We start from the raw sequence: 18,311 nt of genomic DNA on the forward strand, positions 1-18,311 counted from the left end.
CCCTTTTGTCTGGAGGTTTTTGGTGGTATCCCTGATTCCTTGGAATCTTGGGCTGAAGCTGCCTGCGACTAATCCTCTCATGTTCTAGTTTCCCATTTGTTCCAACTTTGCCCTTCCACCTCTGTCACTCACCCTGGCCCTTTTCCAGCTCTGCATTCTTTTCAGGTATCCAGACCATCCACCTTTTCCTGCTCCACCTCTATCCAATGTCTCAGTGACTGATGGCCATCTGATCAGTTTAGGACCTGTGGGAGCCTGTCTGTCTCAATTTGCTTGCCTATGGTCACATTTCTCAGCCAATCATGAATTGTTGCGGTTCTTTCCTCTGGTCTTTCTCTTTTCTTCCCTCCCTATCTTTTGCCCAATCTGTCTTCTTTTGCCACCTGTCTAATCCCACTTACCTTCATCACCTTGAGAGGGCAGTGTTGGATTTGTCGAAGAAACCATCAAGAGGGTTCATGACCTCTCTTCAGGTTGTTACTCCTGCCTTTTTTTTGTCCACAAAAAAGACTGGGGACTAGCATCCAATTATTAGCTTTTCTTTCCTCAGTCATTTATTGATCATCCCACATATTCAGATAGAGAATTTTCTCTCTCTCTCTGTTGGTCATTCCAACTCAGCCTGTGGATGACCAAGTTTGAGTATCAGATGCCGTTCTCAACATCCCAATTACCCTGTCCTTACAATTTTTCCTTGATTTGTCCAAAGGGATTGCATTTTCCAATTCCATGCTCTCCCATTTGGTATAGTGTTGGCCCTCTATGTTTTCCATGACATTATGTGGGTCTTTACTCAACATCTTTAAGGTCTATATTTGAGATTTCTTTTCTGTATGTATAACTGGCTTGTCTTTGCCAGTTCCAAGGCAGAATCCTCTGAACACACTTTTCTTCTTCTTAATAATACTACTTGTTTGGGATGGCTTGCAAAAACTTCCAAATCCTTCTTTACTCCTACCCAGTGTCTCATCCACCAGGGTATTCTCTTCAACTCTCACCTTAGCTGTGCCCAACCTTCACCAATTCCCTACGGGACCTTAAGCATTGGTTGCCACATTTTGTATGACAGGTTCTGTATATTAGGGACCATGGTTTTTCTGAAACCTCATTACACTTGGTTGCACACATGTGTACTGTACAACGAGGGAGGTTGTGCGACCAGTAGAACCTCTCTGGGGATCCATCGTCCTCCCAGATCCACCTCTCCCTTCTCTTCTGGAGGATCTTGCTTGGTGGATGGACCACTCTAATACCATCTCCAGCATTCCCTTACTTCTCACAGACACTTCTCTCTCTCAGGGTCGGGAATGTCACTGAATGACAGCCTGACTTTGGGCTCTAGGTTCCTGTTGGAATGTTTTTTACATATCAACACCTTTGAACTTCATTGTTGTCCTTCAGGCATACTCTCATTTAGTAATGATCCATTCAAACCACATACTTGTCGAGTGCAGTACAGGAGACCCTTGTCACTTAATAGTTCCTAGCTTCTGGGGTGTTGGACCATGGAGAATCCTCATCGATTGAGATCTAACTACTTGGACTAGAACAAGGAGGCTCTCTGATGAGAAATAGAACTTGGGTGTCACTGTAGAGTAGTGAGGGTCACCCCACATGTATAACTATGATACATCACAATCTTCATATGGGCCAATGATACAGCTCACTTACTAATATTTTCTATACATTTATCTTACAAGTTCTCCTGCAGCCCAGAGTCTGCTCAATAGAAATGAGGTGAACACACTATTACCAATCCATTCTACATTGTACTGAAAAGAAAGACATATTCTATTCCCATAGCTGGCACAAGGCCCACAGAAACTGACAGTCAAGTGGGGGTGTATATATATCTATAGTGTATCAACATAATATGGTGCCTTCCTCCTGCAGCTGGATGAGCCCCAGAGAGACTGACGGTAGAATTGGGGTGAACATACTGTCTGTAACACTGATTTATTACAACACATACCCTATTTCCACAGTAGACAAGGGTCCTATAGTGACTAATTGTCGAATAGAGGTTTATATAAGTATCCATGCAGAAAGGAATCCATAAAGTGCCCTTTTCCTACAGCTGGGTTTGATCCCTGAAGTCTGATGGTGGAGGAAGTAAGAACACAAGGTATGGTCTGAACAAGTTCTAACCACACTACACATATTGGCTGGTCGACAACTTATGTGTGAGTACTTAGACAGCCATATACCTATTCCACCCATCCTTGCAACACAATTATGGCTTCTTTGCCACTTCCATACTCCTATATGAACAAAGAGTATACACTAGATGTGGTCTCCCATGGGTGTGCCTGTATGGAGTCCTTGCCATCAGGTGTCACATCCCATGGTTTTCTTGAGTAACTTTTGAAGGAAGCTCATTAAGGTAATCTTTGCACCAGTCCCTACACCATTTCAATGTGGGATTCTAGCTATTCTGTGTGTGGAGTTGAGTACTCACTGCAAAAGTTAACATTTTCCTCACCTGAAAATGTATTTCTGGTAGATACTCACCTTCACACATATTCTCATCCATCCTCCCCACTTTTTGGTGCACATTTATTCATTTCTTTGTAGAAGGAGCCATTGCACGCGGAGATGTGTCTCACTGCTATTGGTGAAGGGTTCTGATGTATGATGACATTATCATGCAGTAGCACAAGTTCATGAGATTTCTCATGATCTTAGGTAGGAGTTTTTACAAGGCTGGTGGCTTGCAAATCTCTTTGGCAGAATGTGCAAAATCATGATAAAGAAGGCTATTTTGTGTGAAGAGGTGAGTATCTATTGAAAATACACCTTCAGGTAAGGCAAGTGGTAACTTTTTTAGGTACAACAGATTTATAATGATTTTATCTAAAATTTTGTGAAGATATATGTAGTAAAATAAAAATTATAGTAAACGTCATTATGTTTCACAGATATGGAGTCGGTCATTTTGATCGAGCCTGTAAACAGAGAGTTAAGTGACATAGAAGTATATTACTTATTAAAGTTTTTATTCAACTGCTTGATGTATGAAAGTCCATCTTACTTATAAAATTATCTCACATGAATATTTTATCTGCTTTTAGGCCTTAAAGCAGCGTTACGAATGTGGATGCCCATCACTGACTAGAGTGGATCCACGAGCACAGATTGAAAATTTTAAACAGAAACTTGAGGAAGATGCAGCAAAAGCATTAGCACATAAGCAAAAAATGGTTGTGTTGGTACCTAAGTCATCATAAGATGATGTGTCCATTTGCCTTTGAGAAAAAAAAATAGAAATATTTTTACTAACTTGTTTGTTACAAGGACATTAGTGTTCATTTTGACTTCTTGTTATAGCTAAGTACTATTACAGAATTTAAGAGCTTCAAGTTGTTTGGGAGTTAGTTAATAACATTTTCTTATTAACTCTTACAAAGTAAAATTTTCTTTACACAGAAAACACAGTCTCAAAAAAAAGTATTTCCCATATTTGAAGTAAATGATTCAAAATACTCATCATGTCATGTCTTTAAATGGTAACTAAAAAACATGGTTACTTAGGATTAAGAACTTTGTAAAAAAACAAAGGTTAGTGTTTTTTTAATATTTTAAAAATGAAAGTGACTGACAAAGTAGGTGAAGTGCTTGAATTTCATAAGAAAAACAATAATATATTTAATTGGCATTGAGTATGATATAAAAACATTTTGCCACAAAATAAAAGGTTCTATTATGTTTTGTAAATCATACTTTTGGCAGCAATATGGAAATTTAATTTTTCTTTTATATGAAATTTACATACTCATTAATTGTGATATTAGGTATTGCTATTTAATATTTTTTAATAAATTATTGAAAACTACTGTTTCTGTAAACATAGTTCTACTCCTCACAAATATAGTTCTGCTCCTCACAAAATGTGACCTTGATTCTTTCCTGTTGTCTCTTTGTGAAAGTGTGGGTATGTTTTCTGTGATCTGTACACCACTCTTGTTGGAGTAATTTATATTTTAGTTGAAGGGTTGTCAGTTAGGAGTCTTCCATATGACAAACATTATAAGATCATCTGACTTACTTACAATGTCATTGTGGTTTTTTTTTAATGTGAAAATTTGCTAGTGAATAGGATAAGATGGATAGAATAGAAATTAGTATTTGAATGTGAATATTTTGAAATAACAAATACTGTATTTCGAGATAAAGGTGTTGAAAATAAATGTCACTTTAGGTTTCATGTTGTGTTCCTGTGCATAGTTCATAAGAGAACTACTCAAACTTTTGTTGTGTAGGTTTTGTCATCATCAAATATTTCTAACAGTTATTTACCTCTACAATTGGTATTATGTAACAAAATTACTTTCAAATCTGATAAAAATAAAGACAATATTTATAAATATGTTAGTTTTTTGAATAAATAATTTTTAGGGTAAAATTGTACATAATTACAAATACAAGTATATTATTTTTAAGAAACTACACTTTATTCCTTCATTTAAATGATGTATAGCTGGTGACTGAAGACAAGACTGAAAGAAATGAAGACTTGAAAACTTGAGGAAATGTTTATTCTTGTTATCTTTTGATTTTCTTTAAGAGGTTTTCAGTTGTGTACACAACTTCATTCATTCACAGTCATTCTTAAAAAACAAACATGATGATAGAAGGCCCATCAAGGTCACCCTTTAATTTTTCAGATAACTGCTATTTCAAATTAAATGAATCTTTTCAGACCTGTATCTTTGCCCAATAGATGTTTGAAATAATCTTGTCACCTGATGAACTATTCTGTGTATTTATATCTGAGTAGCAGTTTTACCTAATATCAAGGCTAAATTTAAGTTTCAATTTTTTTTACCACTAATATTTAATTCCCCATTCAAAATATTATCTCATTCTACCATTAAATTAGCTCTTTTATGGCTAGTGTTTTTAAGCCTTAATAAATTGTTTTATATACCTGAATAAATTTTTTGTAGTCTATTTATACTTTATTCTAAACCAAAAATTGTTCTGATTACCTGTTTTTGTATTACTATCACCATATCAGGATCTCAAATTCATGAGATTTTTTATCTTTTCATTTTTTAAAAATCACGACAAAAATGTGTATTTCTGTTAGTAGGGAGATGGGTAGAAAATGTCAGTAAGTAGCTTTAATATCAGGCATGTGAACCAAAACACTCCACAGAGTTTCCTTCATCTTTGATATTACATATCTGGTAAGCAAAAAAGGTTATTTCGAAGGAATAAAAACATTAGTTTTTTTTATGGTTCCTATGGAAAATTTTAAATTATGTTAAAGTCACAGTTACATTTTTCATTCAACTAATACTTAGTAATACCAATATCTATCCAGCTGAATTCAATCAAAACCTCTTATTCTCACATTTTATTCAAAGTACTTCAATTGTTGTTTAATAGAAGCAAAGCTTGTTTTCTCACTTTCTCAGATCTAATTTGCTATCATTTTATCTACCAAAAAGGTGAAAAGCAAGAAATTCCTTCATTATTAATTTAACCTAGTTTAAACAGTTCCTCATAGTCATCAACAGCATTCTTAAATATTACTTAGGAACAAACAGTTCTTCCTTACGTTTAGAATTTTTTCTTTCCTATCAGCTCTGTGTTAACCTCACATAAATTTGATTTTATTTAAGTGACAATATAGGTCCACAGAATAATGAGAGGTTTGAACAAGACATTTTTTACAGAGTTTCTCTGAAACTAACTGAGTTTGTGAAAAGGAAATAAAGGGATTGGACACAATGAACAACTTTTATTTAAAAACACTTTGTATGTACTTTCTTTGAATGCTGGACAGTCGCGTTTAATGTTCTTTCTCCAAGCTTCATTCAATGAATTATTTAACTCAGTAATACCAGACTTATCCATAGCTGCCAACGTGACTAGTCATTATTATTAAAACTAAAGGGAGGTCGTAACCTCAAGTCATTATCTGTCTACCATTGGGGGCGTTGTCTACATTCATGCACAAGGTGCAGCTTTATAACCATACATCACATGAATATACTAAGTATTATCTCAAGAAAATGAAAGCAACTTAAAACTTTGTTGAACACTTCTAGGTTTCACTGCATGTATAAAAAAATGAAAAATTCTATAATAAAGAAGGATGAAAACTTTCACATACAAACGTATCTGTACTAGATACTAATCTTCATGTTCCGCAATAAATCTCTTTCCGAAAGAGCTACTAGACAATTTGCACTGTGTAGTGGGTTTATTTATTTTATTTTCGTTATGATTATTTCAAAACAATTTCTCAAAGACTTGTAGTTATGTAGCGAACTCTTTATTATCAGTGTAGCACTTATATTTATTAAAGATTCATATGACAAAAGGAGTTTTTGATAGACTAAAAGGTGTTAGTTGTTTTTTGATATATTCGAAAAAAATATTATGCAGGAGTAAAAAAACAACAACAAACAATTGCTTCATTCCCATGAAGTGAAATAGTTTACTTGGGAATTTGGAAAGAATAAGTGGATTAAAAAGATCTTGTTTGATATTAATCAACTGTTAATGAACTATAAGTTGTACCATTATTAATTTGTACAGTGGCAAAGCAGCAAGTCTGTAACACTAAAAACCAGGTTTCGATTCTCTTGGTGTGCTCATCACACATAGTCTATTGTGTAATTTTGTTCCTAGCTACAAACAAAACCGTATCACAAATTTTAGTTTCACTTTATAAAAAGAATAGTATGGAAGATATTGATATATTAAAGACATGTTTTATACAACTTAACACAGTTTTCTCTTCTCATTTGTCCCACGGTGGTATGTCTGCGGACTCAAATTGCTAAAAACTGGGTTTCGATAACCGCGATGGGTAGAGCACCGATAACTGCTTGTGTAGCTTTGTGATTAAAAACAACAACAACAAAAAAATTCATTTTAATGAAATAGATAGAATATTTTTTTGATATAAGTTAATAACAGCTATTAGCAAGTATATGACTTAATATCACGTCTTCGTTATGTTTAGGTAAACACAGAGCTACACAATAGGTATCGAAATACGGTCTTTAGCGTTATAAGCCTTCAGATTTACCGTTGAGCCACTGAGGGTCTAATATGTTAATAATATTGGTATGAACATACAAAAATAGCGATTGTTTCATCCAGTTTTTAACTCTATTACATTGTGTGTGTGTGTGTGTGATTGTAGTCGTAACTTATATCTTATACCACTGGATGTGTATGAAATAAAATATTTCCTCATAGCTGTGATTCTCCTTCAAGTTAAATTCAACGGCACGGAAACAGTGTATATTTTGTGTAATTTTTAGATATAAGATATACATAATTTAAAGTTTTAAATAAAAATGAGGAAAATAGTATTTTTCTAATGCTGATGTTTATCTTAATTTCTTTTCATCTTAAGTTCTAAATCTAAAGTATTTGTCTACGTGTAAAATTTCATAAAATATTATCTCAATATTTTTATTTACCTAAATAAATATGGTAAATAAACAATTAATGGGCTAAAAATATTTTTTCACCAATCTCCATTTCTACTTCAAGAGAAGGCGCTTATTGTGACGTATATCATAGAGTTGTGTCTTTACGACGCCTAGTGAGGACGACGTGAACTCGTGTTACATCGTTAGAGAAGAAGAAGTAGTAGTAATAGTAGTACGATGAGGTAAAAGATAAGTGCTGAAAAGAAGTAACATAGGTCTAATGTTGTTAAAACTTAAACCTATACTACTGCCTGGATTCTTAGTTAACTTTGAGTCGTAGTATATTTTTAAGTGGTGTAAAGCATTGGACAATTCAGTCCCACAGTAAAATTTTAAGTGTTAACTAACAAGTCATGATTCATCAGTTCTGAATCTTTGGATGCCCCTAGATCAGTAGATGGAACTTTAACTTTTAAGGAAGACTTTTCACATCCGGGTTGGAACATACAGAGGTCACGTGAGGTCAGTAGGCGTATCATGTCAAACATAAATTGGCGAAGTTTGTAATCGAGTTTTAAGACTTTAGCAAGTTAATATTCAATATTATATTGTGAGGAGATTTCATACAAACTTTTCTATATAGTTAATACTAACAAGTTATTGTTTTACTAAGGATATATTTTCATGGAAAATTTTATTTTAGAGTATCAGCAATATTATAATTATGCACATATAACATAGTGATTACTTACTCGTATTATTAATACTACCCAGTGCTAGCAGTAGCATCAGTAGAAATAGAAAAACACTTATTAAAAGTTGTAACTTTTGTTTCAGAGTTGGGTAAGTGCAACATTCACTGGTTTTACTTTTAATTGCAGTATAGGACATTTCTTAAAAAGAAAGGTATCATGACAATGCAAGTGATTAATTGTTAAATAAGGCTTTGTGTGTGAAAAAAAATGCTATTTACTTATTAGTTTTACTTTTAGTGAAACATATCTGTTAACAAAATATTCTTGAGTGCACAAAAAGTTCTGAATATGTTATAATGGATGTTTTTATTTTACTTGCATTATTTTACGAATAAGACCTACCACAGGATACCCAATTGAAAACTGGTGTAAATTTAACCACTACAAGTTTTATTTATACTTTAGTTTTATTTGTTTCTGTGATATGTATGGATATAAAACTATTAGTAGATTGTGTGCATATGGATAGTAAACTTGTAAGAATACATTATTGTAAGTGGTGTGTGTGTGTATATTGATATGTGTTGGTGTACTTGTATGTGTAATAGTTTATATATCTAGTTCAGAAGTCCATAATGATTGTTCTTGCTTTTATTTTTTAGACAAAATTGTTTCTTACTTATGATTAATTTACATAATGCCTTGTATGAAGAGGATGTGTGAGTTGAAACTGGGCTTTACCAACGTTTTTTTTATGCATTTATCAGTGACTTTGATGTGATAACTGGTATACTATGTATATGTATAATAAAACAAATTTATATCAAAGATCTGTTTGGAGGATCAAGGCATTTCCCAAAAGTTTTAATGAGTGTTTTAGATATGCTATACACATAAAACTTGGAAAGAAAAAAAAACAGGACTAGTCATCACCTGTACCAAATCATATCTGACAAGAAAAACAACTTTGAATTTTCTGACAAAAAATAAATGTATTAATATGCTGGTCAACTAAATTTCATAAATTAGATAGTCACATTTTAACTTGTTTCAGCCTGTGAACCTGTGCTTAACATCAGTACTGAAACAAATTATGTGTGCTTGGTATCCTGGGGGTGTCATGTTTGAAACTGACTTCATTTCTCATTCATAAAGTAGGGACCAAAGATGGCACTCATGCTCATTTACCATGGGAAGGTGTTTTAAGGAGGATTTGTTTTGGGGTATGGACTCCCTTTAGAGTAGATATAGAAGTAATTGGGGATAATGGAGAAGCTTAATTGGTATACTGGGAACCTTTGAACCCTGCTGCTTAGTGCAAGTACTTATACTAGGATGAAAATATAATAATAACATAATATCTGTATTGTTCAGTTGTAATTTTAATCATTTTCTTCATAATATATGATCAAAATGAAGATGTAAGGAATACATTGTCTTTTGGTGTATATGTATAAATCTGTCAATCAACAAAGTACACATGTTTAATTACATAGATTTTTTTCAATTTCCTCTTCTAGGTTTTGGTGTAAAATAATGTATGACAATATTTAATACTTTTATGTTTTATAAGTAACCTGAAGTGTGTATAATGTATCATGAAAACAGAGCAACAACATAAAATTACATACATTACATTGTATACCTGTTTACATTTTAAAAAATAAGTCATAAAAATAAATACCTGTCTCAAGACTAAACATCTGTAAATTACAGACTTCTGATGATTAGAAAACATAAATGTATATAACATCTTAATGTACTTAATTTTCATTTAACCAATCAAGTTCATAACTTAAGATACCTCAGATAATGTTGTTTGTATTTGAAATGTTCTTCCTATTGCTGCACATGCTTACCTCTCTCAATTTTAAGATATTCTTTGAGTTAAAGTTTTTTAAATAGTTGTTTTTGGTTTTTGTAAAATGATGCCCACTAAATTGGGGAAATTAGATGTATTCCAAAAACTTATTACTGGCCTGTCATATACAGTACATGTCAGCATATTATTTATGGGAAAGAATAACAATGTTATTTAAATTTTTTCTATTTATATCATCAAACAATCTATGAACGAAAGTAAAAAAAAAAACCTAATTAAACATGTGAAACCGTAAAGTTGCTTTCATATTGATATGAAAGATCCAATGCACTCAAAGGAACTTCATGGTTTCTCCTTCACATACTTGCATCTCTTGAACATAACTTGTTTTAATAAATGGATGTAAAAAGATAGTGAGTGTGTGTTGCATCACTAGAATAAACAGAAAGAAGTGGTATTGCTGTCACTTAAAACTCCAAGTTCTATCCAGACATTTAACAGACACTGAGTATGTTACAAGAAATGGTGCATACAGGCTTGGCTTAAAAAACAGGGCCAGTATAAACAGAGCTTTCTTGTTTGATTTGAAATCAGTTGAAAATGGGAATTTGTAGTGTTGAACATTTCTTTTTCATTATAATGTGGTTATAAATCTATACTATAAGCCCGTAATTGTGTTATTTTATTCTATATATATATCAAGAAAACACATCTATATGTATTATTTAATACTCTGCAGTTGAAAATTTGAATCAGTTTTCATTTGCACATTTTTGTATTAAGAAAAAACATACTGTTGTAACTTCTGTGTTAGAAACTTTGTTGATTAATATTTTTATTTAAAATAAAATACTATCATTTTTTCTATAGTGTATTTTATTAGATCTTTGCTGTTGGTTTATGTACATTAGAACTTAACCTACATTTCAAGTATGAAAGTTATAAATTTCAAAAAGGCAAATTTATACTTATACTTAGACAAAATTATTTTTCAAAAGATCAGTAAAAAACAAGGTGAGAGAAAGCCATTTGATATACTGAGGTTATCCTCACAACCATAAAATAAAATTCAAATTAAATGAAGCCTTTAATATTGATGTATCTTTTCAAACAAATTTTCAAAAGGTTTCAAACAGCACGTACCATATCATAATGGAAACCATTCCACAAGTTTTTAACATACCAGAAAGTATTATTTTGGAAGAATCAGCTTGCTACATTTTCAACCATTTCATTTTTACATTTTCAACCAACTTTTTCTCATGCATCCTTTTTGATGTCCTAATTTCCTGTTTCACCAACTGTCTCTATCTATTATAATCTTCTAAGTCTCCTGTCATACTGGTCAATTTAAATTTATGATGCTTTTCTTTAATTTCATTTCTTAAACTCTTTGTGAGCCAACCTGTTTTTTTTTTACTTGTAGATACCCTGTACTTTCTATTAGGAATAGGTTTACATTGAATATATAAAAATTTATCTTTAAACATTTTCCATATCTGATAAGTGTTTCCAAATAACTCGGCTGCCCAATTCATAACAGATAACTCTTGTTGCATCCTTTCAAAATTTGCATTTTTGAAATTTGATATACTGAGGTTATCCTCACAACCATAAAATAAAATCCAAATTAAATGAAGCCTTTAATATTGATGTATCTTTTCAAACAAATTTTCAAAAGGTTTCAAACAGCACGTGCCATATCATAATGGAAGCCATTCCACAAGTTTTTAACATACCAGAAAGTATTATTTTGGAAGAATCAGCTTGCGGTGATGTAGACTTCCAAAGCTTCAACATGTTACCTGTGATATTGAAGTTTGTTTTTCCAATGTTATCATTCTGTCACTTATTTATGTCACCAGAAGAAGATATGTCATCCTAATCTCTAGCTATTTTGGATGAATCATGTCATCTCCAGTTCTATCTTACAGAGAAAACAAGTCCAAACCTTTATGCTTTTCCACATAGCTTAAACTTCTTGAACCAAGTGTCATTCTATACAAGTACCCTATCTCTGCATTATTTTTAAAATGTTATATTTTATGTAGCAAGGAAACCAAAATTGTTCACATAACTCCAGGTGAGGCCTTATTTTTAATTCACAATGCTAATAAAGATAACTGGTGTATCTGTTTGCTTTTTTACCACAGCATAGAGCTTTAGGGTTTTATCAAACTTCCTATTTAAATCCTGCTTGTTTTCCACAACACTAGTTGCTCTTTCATGAAGAGTTATCTATATGTGTTTGTGTGTGTGTGTGTATATGTATAATTGTAACAATATAACTAGATGGTCGGAGTAAATATTCTTGAAATAGGTGTTAATTCTAAAAATTGTGTATCAAATAACTTTCTGTGGCAGTTTAACTACATGTGCAATTTTACTTGTTTAATGTAATACAGTAATATCCCATTTAGTGCTCAGGAAGGGATCCTGAGAACAGGGCTCTAAATGAATCAGCTCTAAACAGGGTCATTTTAACATTACGTATATGGAGATATGTAACTGAAGGCATTGTTTCTTACCTGTGAATAATGTATAAGTGCTTTATTTAACATAAATTACTCACTATAATATCATCATCACCGAAAAAAATGTTTTTATTAGCCTTCTATCTTGTTTGGTTACAGAGCCATCAAATAGAAAATCTGACCCCTCCTGCCACACCCACTTGTCACATCATCTCTTTCAGGATTTGTCAATACATATAGTTCTCTCTTACACTTACGACTATATTAGTTATAACCAATAGACAGGCAAGGTTTTTGTCTACCAAATGACATATTATATTACGTTGTTTTCTGTACAGAGATTTGTAGATCTCTTCCTAAGAAAAATTTTTTCAATGGGAACAATATTGTTTATGTGGATGATGTTTTAACAATTCATATTGCATCACTAAAATGCTATTAAATAAAAATTACTTAGTGCACTACTACCATTAGTATGAAAAAGTTATGTTCAGAAAGTTATGGATTTTCATAATTTTTTTTCTCTCTTGTGACTAAAATCTCTCCAGGAGACAACAGTTTTATAATGAATCAGCTTAAAGTGGGGTGGTGCTAAGTGGAGTGTTACTCTATTTTTCTATACAAAAAACATTGCTGGTCTTGCAGGTGGTAGTCTACATATTAAACAAAAGCTATATATATTGGTTTTCAAGGCTTTTCCAGCTTTCAGCTTTTAAAACAACTTTTAGAATCTTGTGCTGTAAATATATATATAGCATTTTAGAGAACTGTCATCTGTCATCATCGGGCCCAGTTGATGAGTTCTTGTTTCTTGTGTTGAATGAAAGGCCTCTTGGGCAGTGACTTGTGGGAGGCTGAGGATAGATCTGAAGCTATTTTTACATACCTCTTATATGGAATCTGAAAACAACAAATTAAGAAGAATGTGGGAAAAAAATTTAGTTAACATGGTTGGGATCACAGAAGCTAGGCCTCAATAGTACAAAGTTGACTTTTGATGAAACAACATTGTTGACTTTTGAAAATTACATTGAAAAGTATGTTACATGTACAAAACTTTTTTTAGCTTGCAACTGTTGCTTCTGAGTTTATAACGTATTTACTGTTACTTGGATGTTAGTGAGTCCAGAACGATTACAGTAATTGTAGTTATCTGGTTCACGGTATCTCTTTTAAAGAAACCATTGTGTTAAAGTTAATTGAACTTTGAAATTCACCTCCATACAATTATCAAGAATAAACCAGTTGAGTTAGAAATTGTTTTTTAGTGATAAATACTAGCCTACATGTACATGTAGGTGTTGAATTTCCTAAGCTAACTTACAGTAGACTTCAGACTTGCATCTACTCTTGTTTCATGTGCATTGGTCTGTTACAAGGTTAGTTAAATCATACTTGTGTGTGTTATGTTTTTAGGGAACTTAACATTCTCCTTTCTTGACTATCATAGGGAAATTGTTCAGCATAGGATTCTTGAAGTAACTTGTTTGGAAGGTATTAAATGTGTGTCTTTCAATAACACACCAAATATTATAGCTACTTTGTGCTTAGTAGTGTTTGTATATTCAGGATATGTATGTGCAGAATCTGACTCACAATGAAATACTTTATAAATGTAATTTGGGAACAATGACCTTCTTCTAAATTGTCAACTTGGAAATATGTTCTAGGTTTGCTTTTTGTCCAATGCTTTTATTGCTCATTTTAAATTTAATAATACATTGTTAAAATATATATATATATATATATATATATTTATATACACACACAAATATGTATATACTAGATGACAGTTGTGTGCTTATTTGTAGCAGTATTGATTTAATTTTGTTGATTAAAATTTTAAAAGGCATTGTTTTGTTTGTCTAGTTAGGTAACATAACTAAATACTTGAAATATACATGTATCATAATGTTTTAAATGGGATACTGTAAAATATTGAAACTTTTTATTATTAACATTCAGATATAAACAAAAAAATCTATAAGCTGTTTGATATTTTGTATAAAAATTGTTAATGTTTTTTTTTTTATCCAGGTAAATACATAGTAACCTGACTTATTAGCCCTTTCAGAAATTTTTATTTTAAGACTAAGAGTACATTCTATCAACAGCTTATTCGTGAGCTAATCAGTGTTTCGGGTCACTGTTCTGAGTGACTAATGTTTTATCATCAACACAAGTTCAGAAATAAGTTTTAAGGTTTAGTATAATATCATTGTGCTCAAATTTATTTTCTTGTGAATGATTTAATTATTACTTTCATTTTATTCCTGCTGGATGAACAATAATTTTTATGATTTAAAATCTGAACTTTTCAGTGCTCAGTTATTTACATCATTTATAGAGGAATTTGACCAACTGTCCAAATGAAGTTTTGACATTATCATGATTTCAGTAGCTAAGTGTAGAATGAATCTTCAGAAAAAGAAAAAATTGATTTTACTGTTTACTTATTGCCTAAAATTATTATATGTAGATAATACTGAAGTTATTGGTCTAATTTTGATTGCTATTATCACCATATCATTAAATGTAACAAATATGTTCATATACCATTATTTTATCTATATGTGTATGATGTATGACTTGATAATTTTTAAAAATCTTATAGTAATTGACTTGTGCAATGTTATTTTATTAAATACACTTTTTATGTCATATGCACATACTTTGTATGTTGCTTCACCTTTCTCTTTTCACACTGTTGTGTACTTTACTTCACAAAATTTATTACCTGTATTAATTCTTGTTTTCTTACATCTACAGCTTGCTTAAACTCTTTTTGGACTCTCATCAGAAGCAAACTCTAAATTAACTTTACAGCATGACATGAGAAGATGTTACTTTCATAATGGTTTTCAAAGTTAAGATTCAACATCTGTCAAGTGGTTTATAAGATTAAAGTAATGGGATATTTGACTAAGAAATTACGTGTCATTATCCACTAGCAACGTATCTATAGCCCTTTCTTAAACAGATGTCTAATTTATCACAATTCTTAAGGTTTCTATTTCAAGAGCTTTTAGTGCCATTCCTTGGCACAACTGACCATGAAATGTGTACATAATAGTTTTGTTGCTGCTTATGGCATGTGGGAAGGGTAGATAACTGGGTGCATGAAAAACATATGCTTGACAAAAATAGTTAACATGATATATGAGGAAGAAACATAGATGTTTTTTTGATTATTATTGGACTTTTTTTCTCAAAAGATATTACTTTATGAAACTAGTAACTTGCAATTGTAGGAGGCATTATTTTGAATGATGTACATTGTAAATAATTTCAAATATTTTTTAAAGAGTTTTAATGTGTACATATTACTAGTTTTATCTTTTAAATGAAGTTGAAGTGTAGTTCAGAAGCTACAACCATGTACAAAATTATTACAATAATAACAGTAATACAGTTTATTGAAGATTATGCCACATTTGTTTTATTATATAGATAGACAAGTGTATATTCAGCACTAATTAAAAATAGATGGATAAACCTTGTGTAATAAAATATATTTATAAAGGAACAAAACTCAATAGCATTAATCTATAGACTGAAACAAAATTTTCAGTGGTAACTTGTGAATGACAGAACAGTGGCAGTCTGGCAAGTCAGTTTTGGTTATCCTAAGTGTGTAATTATAACCAGATACAGGTAACAAGCATACTGTGTGGGTGTTCATGTGTATTATTTTGGACAGCTCTGTGTGTATATTCAAACATAATGTACTACATACACACATCCAAAAGCATCCTTAAAGAAATAGTCAGAACTCAGCTCAAAAATTCATCAGAAAATAAACAGTGATAGGAAAAAAATATAGAAGATAGCAATATTATTGAGTTAGCATCTCATTTTAATTTTTCATAAGAGCCTTTTATGCTTATTAAATTTTCAGTTATCCACTGTTATTTAAATGTATTTTTTCTTTTTTCTCTGGTCAATATTGGATTTAACCACCTCAGCACAACTGATAAATTCAGTGTTAGCAGAAATTTCATTTTAAATATTGAGGTAGTTATTTTTTAAGCTATATGCAGTATCCAGAAATTTTAATGGACCTGATTAATTGTGAGTGAAACAGACAGACACACTGATACAGTCTCTAAAACTGTTTGTATATTTCTTTGTAACATTGTGATTATCTCTTTTTCTTATATTTATTTTTACCCTCTTCCTTGTGGAAGAGCTTGTCATTGCTTTCTAAAAATGACAGTGCTAGAAAAAAAAACTCTCGTGCATCAGAGGGGATTGATAGTTGAATCTCCAGAAGCTGATTCTTTTTTTTTTTGCACACTTTTCTGTACTACCTTAATGTATTCAGCCTTTATTTTTCTTTTTGTACATGGTTTTGTTTTAATTGCAGCATTAACATCAGAAAATGAAAGAAAGTGATATCATGGAAAAAGACTTAGATGAAAACAGTATTAAGGAAGATGGTGTCAGTACTACAAGCAGTGAAACCAAAGACCAGGGGAGTGATAAGAAAAGTAAAGATTTAGCAGAGAAGAAGAAGATCAAAAAAGAAACTAAAACACAAAAAGAAGCTAAAGCAGGACAGAAAATGAAGCAAGTTAAAAAAGGTTGTCTAAATGAAATGAATATCTCTTTTTGTTATATTAAAAAATATTTTGTATGTGTGTTAACATATACTGATTTGTTTATCTTTTTGACCAATACCGTTTAGGTCAAAATAAAAATACATAACAATATTTTGGGACAACATGGGACTTATTGGTCCATCTCGGTTGTTCCATCCTCAAAACTAAATTAAAATGATTAAAAAGAATAACAAAAAATTTGAACCCAGCCCTTTTAATTCATATACTTATCAAGTATTTTCTTAAACTCATTTAAATTTACTGCCTTTACAACATCTGAAGGCAACCTATTCCAAAGGCCAACCACCCTGTTAGAAAAATGAAACTGTCTCATTTGACAAGGTTCCACATAAAAGGCTTGTAAAAAAAAAATTAGCTCTATAAGTGTGCTGTTGCTAGTGGTAGGGCAAATAGGATTTTAGGTTGTATCTATAGAAATATTGAATACAAGTCTAAAGAGGTTATTCTTTCATTGTACAGGTTACTGGTTATGCCACATTAGGAATATTGTGTTCAGTCTTGGGTTCCTTACCTTAGGAAAAACATTAAATTATTGGAAAGGGTTCAGAGAATGGGTTATAAGAATGGTGCCTGAGATGGAGGTGTTGTCATACAAGGAGAGGCTGAAATCTCTGAAATTGTTTTCTTTTGAAAACAGAAGAGTTAGGGGGATCTGATTGAGGTGTTTAAGACTGTAAAGAGAATTGACAGTGTTGATGTATCATCTTTTTTTATATTTAACAATGAGAATAGTAGGACTAGGGGACACAAATATAAATTTTGGCAAGGTAGGAGTCATCTTCAGCTATTTCTGAAAATCCAGATACACCAAATCTACACCTTACCCTCATCTACATAAGCAGTAACCTTTTCAAAGAATGTTAAAAGATTTGTAAGGCAATATTTTTCCTAAGTGAAACATTGTTGACTATCCAATAAAATTCTAAACTTTGTTAAATGACTTTGCAAAGCATCTTTTATCAGACTTTCCAAAACTTTTCCCACAACTGATTTAAGACTAATGGGTCTATAATTACTGGGACAATTTTTATTCTCTGGTACCTGCCCACTATTCAAGAACTGACAAAAAATACTAGTAAGTGGCTCATATATCCAATCTTTAACCTCCTTCAAAACCCTTGGGGAAATGTTATCTGGCTCAGGAGCCTATCGTTTTCTAAACTTCCCAATTTTTTCTTAACCAGATCAGAATTAATGCAGTCATCTTGTTTGATCTTGTTTCCATTTATCAACTGATTAAGATGTGGAATACTGCTTAAATCTTTATTAGCAAAAACTGAAGAAAAAGCTAAATTTAATAA

At 31.7% G+C, this 18,311-nt stretch overlaps 2 protein-coding genes across 3 annotated transcripts in view; both read left to right on the forward strand.

The window, feature by feature from the left end:
- Nucleotides 1-4,366, forward strand: part of LOC106458120 (metalloendopeptidase OMA1, mitochondrial-like) — a 23,596-nt gene extending 19,230 nt beyond the window's left edge. For both annotated transcript variants that reach the window (XM_013917579.2, XM_013917580.2), the window contains exon 10: nt 3,072-4,366. In XM_013917579.2, the coding sequence (XP_013773033.1) occupies nt 3,072-3,227 (156 nt within the window). In that variant the 3' untranslated portion in view covers nt 3,228-4,366. The remainder of the gene's footprint in view (nt 1-3,071) is intronic.
- A 3,223-nt stretch (nt 4,367-7,589) lies between these two features.
- The window catches only part of LOC106458125 (protein disabled-like), a 40,315-nt gene continuing 29,593 nt past the window's right edge, over nt 7,590-18,311 (forward strand). The window contains exons 1-2 of the mRNA XM_022384268.1: nt 7,590-7,919; nt 16,755-16,971. Coding sequence (XP_022239976.1) covers nt 16,770-16,971 — 202 coding nt within the window. The 5' untranslated portion in view covers nt 7,590-7,919; nt 16,755-16,769. The remainder of the gene's footprint in view (nt 7,920-16,754; nt 16,972-18,311) is intronic.

Source organism: Limulus polyphemus, unplaced genomic scaffold (assembly GCF_000517525.1).
Source record: "Limulus polyphemus unplaced genomic scaffold, Limulus_polyphemus-2.1.2 Scaffold418, whole genome shotgun sequence".
NCBI classification, from domain to species: Eukaryota; Metazoa; Arthropoda; class Merostomata; order Xiphosura; family Limulidae; genus Limulus; species Limulus polyphemus.